Here is a 10,324-nt window from a genome sequence, read left to right as displayed (position 1 = left end):
GAAAGGAACCAAAGATCTGGAGCTGTGCTACATCAAAGATCCTGATGGGTTCAACCTTTATGGTTCAGCAGATGCTGACTGGGCTGGTGACGTTGATGACAGAAGGTCAACAACAGGCTACAGTTTTCATGTCAGGAGCAGCAATCAGCTGGAGTACCAAGAAGCAACCTACTGCAGCAATATCTACCAGCGAAGCTGAGTATCAAGCAATGGCAGCGGCTGTTCAGGAAGGCCTCTACTTACGATCCCTACTCAATGAGATGGATATGACGTGTGATGGTCCAACTGTGATCAACGAGGACAACCAGAGCTGCATCAAGATTTGCAAAAATCCCGTAATGCAGAAGTGTACAAAGCACATTGATGTCAAGTATCACTTTGTCCGAGAGCGGGTCGAGGATGGAACATTTGCGCTCGAGTACTGTCAACCGAAAACATGGAGGCTGACTTGTTGACGAAATCCCTGAGCAAGGCAAAGGTGGATCAACATCGTCGAACGCTGATGGGTTGCAGCCTGACATTGGACAAAGCCAATTCAGCCTGAGTGGGGGTGTTGAGGACAGACGAGCTCAATGCCAGACTAGTGAAATACCAGACCAAACTCAAGGTCAGACTTGAGCAATAGAAACCTAATTAAAGGTCAACTGGTATAAAACTCAATGCACTCAGACAAGGTCAACTGGTCTGCTGGTATTTGATAAACTAATTAATTAACTGGTAATTAATTAACTGGTACTATTTGATGCTCAGTTTGTCGTGTCATTTTAAAAACACAATCTCAATTCATTCTTCAACAATCAGTATCTCTTCTCTCTCCTCAGTTGAAACCTCAGATAACTCTCAAACCTCTATCCCCTAGTCCTACTTGCTCTAACTCTGAATCTTAACATATCGAACTGTTTTTTTTTGTTCATTTTCATATTTTTCCGGACTGTTTTGTATTGGACTGTTTTGTATGGGACTGTTTTGTACAGACACGAAAATCTAAAACTTAAAAAAAAAATTCATTTTTTCTACATTTAATTTTTTAAAGTTATTACTGCTCCATAAACTTTAGTCGGAACATTCAGGGCTTCGCCCTCATACGAGCAGTATTGTGTTTACTTTGAATTGGTTGTTTTTATTTCTTAAAATAGCCTCGGGCGAATTCTTTTCCTCATTCAGACAAACTTGAATTTTCGCCAACCAACAGAAGACTTTGCTGTGTCCTTTTTATCATGATTGACAAGCTCAATAGATACGTTCCTCTGAATAAAATTAGAATGAAAGCTCTTACAGTCAGATCAATTGAACTGTAGCCAGAACCATTCGAGTTCACATTTCAAGACTCTTAAAACGTCGGCCGTCAGCATCACTACAATGGTCATCGTTGGGTTTTCAATAAAACACTCCTTGATATCTTAAGTGAGCTCACATTAAAAAAAAAGATTTTCGGTTGTTCTGCAAATGTTTTTTCTAGGTTGTTTTATATATGGTATCACTATAGTTTTATTAGCAAATTATTTGTTAGATATAACTCAAGAAAAATAAAATTCGATTAACCTGCTGAATATATTAACATAGACATGAGTAACTTTTTGAAAGAAATCATTGAATTCTTAAAGCATGTTCTAGATGAAACTCAACCATTGATTTAGTTTTTAAAAAACGATAAAATTTCATTCCTTGGTAGTTTTGATTTTTTTTAACTTTCTTTCTGTTTTGTTTGTTTTCATTGTTCTAGTAACTCCAATAGTGCACTAGTTTTCACATATTACACTAGTCTTTCAAAGATTACACCTGTTTTTCAAATATTGCACTACTTTTCAAATGTGGCACGTAAACATACTGAACACGATTATTTTATTTGATTTATTGTGTTCATTTTGTTTCCGTGCCATATTTGGAAAACTAGTGCAATGTTTGAAACAGTAGTGCATTATCTTTCTTAGAACTTTTAAATAACTCCTAAATTGAATCTCAAGGTAAAATACTGCTAAATGCGAGTTACCGACAGCATATCTCCCTTCTTTGGAAATAATCAATATTAATCCATCAATGCATCTTTTGGTTAAAAATATTATAACAAAATGCAGAAGAAAGCAGCCACAAAAATTGATGTCAACTAAAAAATCTAAAATTTACTGTGTCTACAGGCCGTATTTTCCTGGGTGTGTTATCATCCTACTAATCTAAAGATGTATTGATGGAAAAATTTTGGAATATTTCTAGAAAAGAAGATCTGCTGTCGATAACTCGCATTCAGCAGGATCCTACCTTGATCTTCATTTTTTTGTTCAATTTGAATGTTTGCACAACGAAAAAATTTGGATGATATTCGAAATATTGACAAATTTCATCAAACTTTGAAAAAAACGTTAGCTAAGATAAAACTCAATTTATCCGTAAAATTTTCAGACCGCGTCTAATGTATGTGAATAGTCGAAAAAAGAGGTTCATGCTTGTCGATGCATTATACGTAGAAACTTTGAATTGCGGCAAAATTCCTGAGCTCATGTTTTCTCATAATTGCAGCGCTTAAAATTTACAGAATAATTTGAAACTCGTTTGTAAGATTAAAAAAACTGGTGCTTGTACATTAACTTTTGCATATTTTACTTGAAGGAACACAAAACAATCAAATTTTTGTAAGTTCAGTTTCTTCTTTGCGTTATGTCTTTTCTCAATGATTATTAAGGAACAAAATTTACTTTGACATCAAAGAAAAACTTAACGCTGACCGGTGATAATAAAAGACCAAGGCTACTCTCTATGAAAGTATCCAAATTTCCTTTAATGTAACTACATATCTTACAGAGCCGAAAAGACTTACATTTGTTTCCGGATCTACACTGTGGAAAAAATTAAGCGTAAGTTTGGGTTTTTACTCTTTGTATGATTCATTTTGGACAACACTTATTTAGTTTTTCAGCAAAATTTTTACATAGGCCAAGAGCGATTGATCAAAGTTACCATCTATGAAACTATTAACTTTTGGTTTCAAAAAAAAATAACTCGGGTCTGAAAAAAATACAGTTTTCGGCATCTGCCTTAACTCTTGAAACGTAGAGTTTTCTATGTTAGATAGGCGTAGTAAAACAGTTTTTCTTGCGATGTGAAGCATTTTAAAGCAAAAAAAATGAAAAAACTAGTGTGAAATATTTACTTAAATCGTCTGTTACCAATTTTTTTCGCGGATTGAACAGAAATTTGAATCCTAATTTTCGCAGATGAAGAGAATTATCATTTTCAGACTCAAATTACAACGGTAAGTCTTTAAATCGTTTATTGATGGTTTCATAGATGGTAGTTCTGGTGATTTTCTTTCGGTCTGTTTAAGAAGTTTGCTGAAGTTCGAAGAAAACATTGTCCAAAACAGAAGTTGAGATCAGGCATTTTACGGAGTAAACTTGAATTTGCGGTAGTTTGTCCTTAGGTTTAGTCAAAACCTTATTTTGCTCTGAAATTAGTCCACTCGTGTAGATACGCAACAGCTAAGTTTTTCATCGACAAGTTTTTGGAATATACCGAGACACGAAATGCCGTGATGTGAACAATTTTTGAGATGCAATGTAAGCTGTTACTTATTTGTATGAAACACATCTGAAAAAAAAACAATATGCACTCATTTGAAAATTTTTCCTCGACTCCACCATTTTTTTCTGAAGGGTTTAAGTTATTGTTCTAGGAATAATGAAGCAATAGTTTTTCAAATATTGCCCAACTGTTTCGAATATTGCACGAATTTTTAAAATAAGGCACGGAAACATACTGAACACGTACTTGTTAATGAGGCACGCCTGATTCTTTTTTAGCCATAAAACACTCGTGCTTAGTATGTTTCCGTGCCATTTTTGAAAAACTAGTGCATTATTTGAAAAAACTAGTGTAATCTTTGAAACACTAGTGTAATATTTTAAAAACTAGTGCAATATTGAAAATACTAGAGCAAATGTTTACCTGGAACCACACAAACAAAATAGGAAAAAATGCGTGTTCCCTAGGAAACTGTTTCAAATGTGTGTTTTTGGTCAATCTTCTCATATGTGTTGTGTAACAGATGAGCAACAGCTTACATTGCATCTCCAGGCTCGTTCACATCTCGACACCGCATTTCTCAATTTATGCACTTAATTTTTCGATACATTTTTTAGCTATTGCCTGTCTACTATATGATACTTAAGATTTTACACAAAAACTGAACGCACTGGCAACTGTGTAGATTGCTGTTTAAAATCCTACAATAGTGGGCAAAATTAAGCGCAATTTCTAGATTTCATCTGTAAAATGCCTATTTTTAATGTACAATTTGGACATCATTTCCTTCGAAATTCAGTAAAACTTTTACTTTCAGCCAGAGCAAATGATCAGAACTACCATCAGTGAAAGTATCAATATTTGGTTTCTCTGACTTACCAATGTAGTCCGGGTCTGAAAAGGCCAGTTTTTCTCATCTGTATTAAGTTTTGTATCTTAGTGAAACCTTTCTTGAATAAACAGAATAAAAAATTTTTTCAGCGGGAAAAAGGAAACAATCAGTGTGAATATTTTTTGAACTAAAATCAGACATTCGTTAATAATTCACTTGAAGTAAAAAATTTAGTGAAGGTGAGAAAAATCAGCATTTTCAGACCCGGATTACGTTGGTAAGACATTGAAACCAAATTTGATACTTTCTCTGATGGTAGCTGTGATCATTTACTCTCGGTAAAACTAAATTTTTTTACTGAGTTTCGAAGGAAATGTTGTCCGAAACTTACATTGAAAACAGGCCTTTGACAGAGCAAAGTCCTGAATTTGCGCTTAATTTTCTCCAGTTGTAAAATTATCATTCAATCCAGACGAAATTCAATTCTGTTCATTGATATCATCTTGAATTCATGGCCTGTGGCATTGGCACTCCTCTTAAGAAAAGAGAATACCGAAAATTATTTGCTGGTTTTATTGCTGCTGTTTTTCTATGCTATTTTGTTTTGCTTAATTACAAGTATGAACAGGTACGTGTTGCAAGCCCATGCCTTTACCAATACAAACTTTAAAACTGATGACATTCGGCGAAACTGATCACATTGTTTAGTATTCTGACTTGCTTAAGCTTCCAAAAATTCATGAGATTTCAATTCTATTTCTGAGATTTTATGGGAAAAATTTTAGAGAATATTGATTTTTTCTCCAATTCATGAAAGAGGGTTTCCGAAAGAAGACTCTGGGGCCCTTAATTTAAAACAATGCAGTTTCGGTGTTTTGGCTTTTACTTCAACCATTCAAAAAACCGTCGCAAAAAAATAACAACATAAATCTGAGGTAAACGAAATCTTTTTGTTTTTTTTGTTTGCTTATTTGAGAGCTGTCTTTGAATATTTTTAAGGATATGAGGAACCCTATCTCACAGTGTGTTTTTCTCTCGAAACCCTAAATTTTTCTCAAAACCGAAAATTTTAGACCTTGCCAATGTCCTACACCCCCTTCTCTTCTTTCTCCTGCGTTTCCAATTTCAGCCAAATCAGAGTATAATAATTTACAAACAAATGTACAATAATTTATTTCAAATTAAGTAAGAGATAGGAAAGAGCTAACTTCATTCTACTCGGGGGCTCTTAAAAGTTTCAGAAAAGTTGTAGTTTTTCTGAAAAGGGGCAGCCTTCATTATTACGAAGAATTACAGTCATCGGGCATGAATTGCAGAAAGCCCTTAAGAGAAAACGAAGAATGAAAGAATGTTTTTTTTTTTCGCATTTCTGATGTTTTATTGTCAGCTAAATATGATATGATTTTTGCAGTTATTTTTTACGATGCAACAAAAAAGGGAAGTTTTAATGCAAACCAAACCAATCAAACCATTCTGATAGCTTCCACAAATAAAAAGTAGCTAAGACAGTTCATATTTTTTCAGACAGTTTTTTTAATATGTTTTATACGAAAATTGTGAAGCGCTTTATCTCCTAAAATCGTCCGCCCCCCCGCCCCCCCTTAGGGATTCGACCCCTGCCGACCCAAAGGGTCCCCCCTTCGATACTTTTTCAGAAATCCATTTTTGGCCGACCGACCCTAAAATTTTTCTAAAGGCGCCTTGGGCGCCAATATATACTAACTTTGAGGGGGAGCACGCGCCAAAAAAAAACGCGATTTTTTTGTCAAAATTTTTCAAAAAGTGCCCAAAAACGTCTTTTTTGACTGCGGCGCAGAAAAATTAGCCAAAATAGGGGCAAAACAGTGCTTTGGAAGAGCTCGAAAAATCAATTTGGTCGACCTAAAAAAAAAGGTCTTCAAAATTTTGGAAAATATTTTGAAAATCTGCCCCCCCTCGAGAAAATCCTAGATCCATCCGCCCCTGCCTAAATTCAAATAATTGTAATTTTTGCACATTTTTCGAGGTGTTAATTGATTAAAGATCTACATACCTTATCGCGTGGGAATTTTGCTTCTGTAAAGTAAGGTTTTATTTTATATTATACGAAAAAAAATTTGATACCGAAAAAAATCGATACATTTTTCAGCACGGGAACACTATCAGCCGAAACCCAAAAGAAACTGCAGTTGGTTGGGTTTCTTCCAAGTTTTACCCAAATAGCTCAAACTCTACTGTGAATATACTTGACTTCCAGTATACGCTACAAAAATTAAAAATAAATATAACCAGTATTTGCAAATTAAACTTCGACTGCATTTTAACAAACGATGGACACAAAGAACTCGCAAACAGCTCTTTTTACGGCGCAATATTTGTATTCGGAAGATTTGCGCTAGCCAGATTCCAAACATTCTTGGGATCTAAACAACCAAAACGAGATCCAAAGCAACTTTGGATAGCAAAAAGCGTGGAGTCTGCCAAAAGTTTCCTTGATTTTGACCAGAAATCACCGTTTTTAACTTTATTCAACTGGACCTCTGGGATGTCACGAAAATCTACTTTTTATGATCCGTACGTTTACATAGAAAAGCAAATCAATAAACTTGAAATGAGAGAAATAAATCAAACGTACCAAAAACTCCAAAAGGACAAGGCTTTTTGTTGGATGGTATCGCAATGTCATGTTTACAATGCCAGATTTGAGACGATGTCGTCGATCATAAACAATTTGCACGAGCCAATTCACCTATGGGGTTCTGCAGCACAAAAATGTATGCCAGAAGCAAATAAATCAAAAATAATCGACCATGGACAGACCAAAAAATTCGAAGAAACTACAATTGAAAATATCAAAAAATGTAAGTTTTATTTCGCGTTTGAAAATGCAAATTGTTCAGATTACGTAACTGAGAAATTTAGCAATGCTCTCATCAGTTACGCAATACCAATTGTCAATGGTTGGAGAGACAGCTACGAAAATATGCTTCCCAGATCTTTCATTCATGTTTCCGATTTCCAAAATTCATCTCATCTGGTATCATATTTGACATATCTTCTTGGCAATGAAACCGCATATTTGGAGTATTTTGAATGGAGACAAAATTTTCGGGTTTTTGGCGTATTTGACGATATGACTCACAAATACAACACTCGCTGTAAAGTTTGTCAGAGGGTTTTCGATTGGAAAAAAGCTAAATCAGAGAAGTTGCGAGAGTCTGAAACAATTAAAAACCTTGCAGACGAGTTCTACCAATCTCAAACGTGTGTTTGATATAAGTAGTTCTAATGAAAGTCAGTTTAAGTGTCGATGCATTTATTTATCAATCAATCTTCGGCATTTAGGCATTTATATCAGCAATTTTAGGCTTTTATATAAGCAATTGAAAATAAATCATAAAAGCAACTTTTTGAGTCATTATAGAAATAAAAATTTGAACAAATACATTTTCTGAGCGCTCCCAGAACACTAAAGTTGCTAAATTTTGGCCGCAAGGAGGTTTTTGAATAAACAGGTAATTATACACATTTTTTCCATTCAATCCGTGTATTAAATTGTAAGATGAGCATTTTTTGTGTATAGTGGTCAAAGCGGATATGGTATTAAAAGAGGAGGAGTAAAGGTGAGAAAAACCAGCATTTTCAGACTCGGATTACATTGGTACGACATTGAAACCAAAATTGAGACTTTCTCTGTTGGTAGCTCTGATCATTTACTCTCGGTCAAATTAAAATTTTTTACTGAGTTTTGAGGGAATTGTTGTCCAAAATGTACCTTAAAAACAGGCCTTTGACAGTGTAAAATCCTAAATTTCCGCCTAATTTTGTCCAGCTGGAATTTATCATTCAATCCAGACGATTTAATTTGAACTCAGAAATTCAATTCTGTACGTTTATATCAACTTGAATTCATGGCCTGTTGCATTGGAACTCTTTTTAATAAAAGAGAATACCGAGAAGTATTTGCTGGTTTTATTGCTGCTGTTTTTCTATGCTATTTCATTTTGCTTAAGTACAAGTATGAACAGGTACATGTTGCGAGCAGATGCCTTTACCAATACAAAACTTAAAACTGATGACATTCGGCAAGATTATTTGCTTAAACTTCCAAAACATGCTTAAACCTACAAAAAATTATAATATTTCAAACCTATTTCAGAGACTTCGTTGGAAATATCTAAAAGAATATCAATTTTTTCTCCAATTCATGAAAGAGGGTTTCGGAAGAAGACTCAGGGGCCCTTAATTTAAAACAATGCAGTTTAAAACAATGCAGAAATTTTTGAGGTTATGAGGAATCCTATCTCACAGTGTGTTTTTCTCTCGAAACCTTGAATTTTTCTCAAAATCGAAATTTCGGACCTTGTCAATGTCCTCCGCCGCCTTCCCTGCTTTTTTCTGCGTATCCAACTTCAGCCAAATCAGAAAAAAAATAATTTACAAACAAATGTACACTCAATCTTCTTCATTCTACTCGGAGACTCTTAAAAATTTTTGAAAAATTTCAATTTTACTGCAAAGAGACAACCTTTATTGAAATGAAATTGAAATTTACCCACACCGAAAAAGCTCATCATACAATTGCCTGCATCAAATGTATGGAAAAACGCTACTCATACAATTTTCATACAATTTCAAAAAACCATTGAAAAAAGATTCAATCTAGTTTCTCCGGCTATTTGAACCAAATACAACAGTCTGGTGATGAAAAATAACTGCGTTTATTTTTTGTTGAAAAAAAATGGTTATCATACAATTTCCATATATGAAAATTGTATGATAACCATTTTTTCATGAAAGGCAAGATTTTCAGAAATGGTTCAAACTTGTTTATAAACAAATTTAAATTATTTAAGAGTGCTTTTGCTCAATTTAAAGGACATTGCTCATCAAAAACTAAATTTTAATTTGAAGCTAAAAAAATAGTTATCATACAATTTGCATATATGAAAATTGTATGTTAACCATTTTTTCATAAAAGGCAAGATGTTCAGAATAATGTTAAAACTTATTTTTAATCAAAGTTAAAGTAATTAAGAGTGCTTTTGCTCAATTTAAAACACCTTGCTCATCAAAACGAGGTTTTAAAACCAGGTTTTTTGTTTGCTCAGTTTTAATCGTCACAAATTGTTAGCTTACGACGAGTAAAATTGAGATCTCGAAGGTCGGAGCCACACAGTTCTTCTTCTCCGAAAATGACTCGGGGTTGGTTGGGGTTAGGGTTAGGTTAGGATTAGGGTTTCTTAAGAATATTTTCACAATTTTTGGAAAACAGAATTGAAAAAAAAATGTATCAAATTGTAAGATGAGCATTTTTTGTGTATAGTGGTCAAAGCGGATATGGTATTACTTTTGGTTTCAACTTCTCTCTAAAATGTTTGGGGTAATTTTTCCATTCATGTATTTTAAAACTCAAGAATGATATAATACAGATTTTGTATTATTGTTTAGGCACCAACAATCGAAAAAAATACGATAAACTGATTCATAAACAGTCAACCCTAAAAAACAAAAAAATAAAAGAAAAACCGTGTCTTTTTAATGAACTCATTTTTGTCCATCCAAGGTTAACTTAGCAAATGAAACGAATTGAACACTTTCCATTGGCTGATCACTCGAGAGCTTATTTGGTTAAAGTACAAGGCAAATTATGGCTTTAAATTCAAAATAAGTACTGAAACATGCCCTCTTGTTATTTATTTCAGCTAATTTGGTCGAGTGTTTACTGAATATACGCAGCCCTGATGTGCGGCTTTGGTCGAGTGATTTGCTGAATATGCGCAGCCCTGATGTGCAGGGGACTGATGTGCGGCTTATATGAGAGGGGGGTTAAAAACAGGTGATAGAGTATATTTTGAGTCACACGCGCCACCCTGTTCAACCATCCTCTGCATCTTTTCATCAATTAAACAACAACCCCCCCCCCGTTCAACCAATGAACCCCCCCACCATAATATTGCTACCGAAGGAAGATTCATCAGTGGCAACCTATGGAAA

General features: G+C 34.3%; 1 protein-coding gene across 1 annotated transcript; it reads left to right on the top strand.

The window, feature by feature from the left end:
- The first annotated feature begins 209 nt into the window (after positions 1-209).
- Positions 210-7,601, top strand: LOC134853194 (4-galactosyl-N-acetylglucosaminide 3-alpha-L-fucosyltransferase 9-like). Its single transcript, XM_063869153.1, has 2 exons — positions 210-418; positions 6,716-7,601. The coding sequence occupies exons 1-2, from the start codon at positions 210-212 to the stop codon at positions 7,599-7,601; spliced, it is 1,095 nt and encodes a 364-aa protein (XP_063725223.1).
- The last annotated feature ends 2,723 nt before the right edge of the window (positions 7,602-10,324 follow it).

This window comes from Symsagittifera roscoffensis, chromosome 8, assembly GCF_963678635.1.
Source record: "Symsagittifera roscoffensis chromosome 8, txSymRosc1.1, whole genome shotgun sequence".
Lineage (NCBI taxonomy): Eukaryota > Metazoa > Xenacoelomorpha > Acoela > Convolutidae > Symsagittifera > Symsagittifera roscoffensis.
This window is presented reverse-complemented; position numbering and strand designations above follow the sequence as displayed.

Excerpts from the sequence above, each read along its gene's own strand:
- LOC134853194 (XM_063869153.1), top strand. The coding sequence starts at position 210 with ATGGCAGCGGCTGTTCAGGAAGGCCTCTACTTACGATCCCTACTCAAT. Across the intron at positions 419-6,715 it reads GATGGAACATTTGCGCTCGA|ATTTGCGCTAGCCAGATTCC; the intron begins GTACTGTCAACC and ends TGTATTCGGAAG.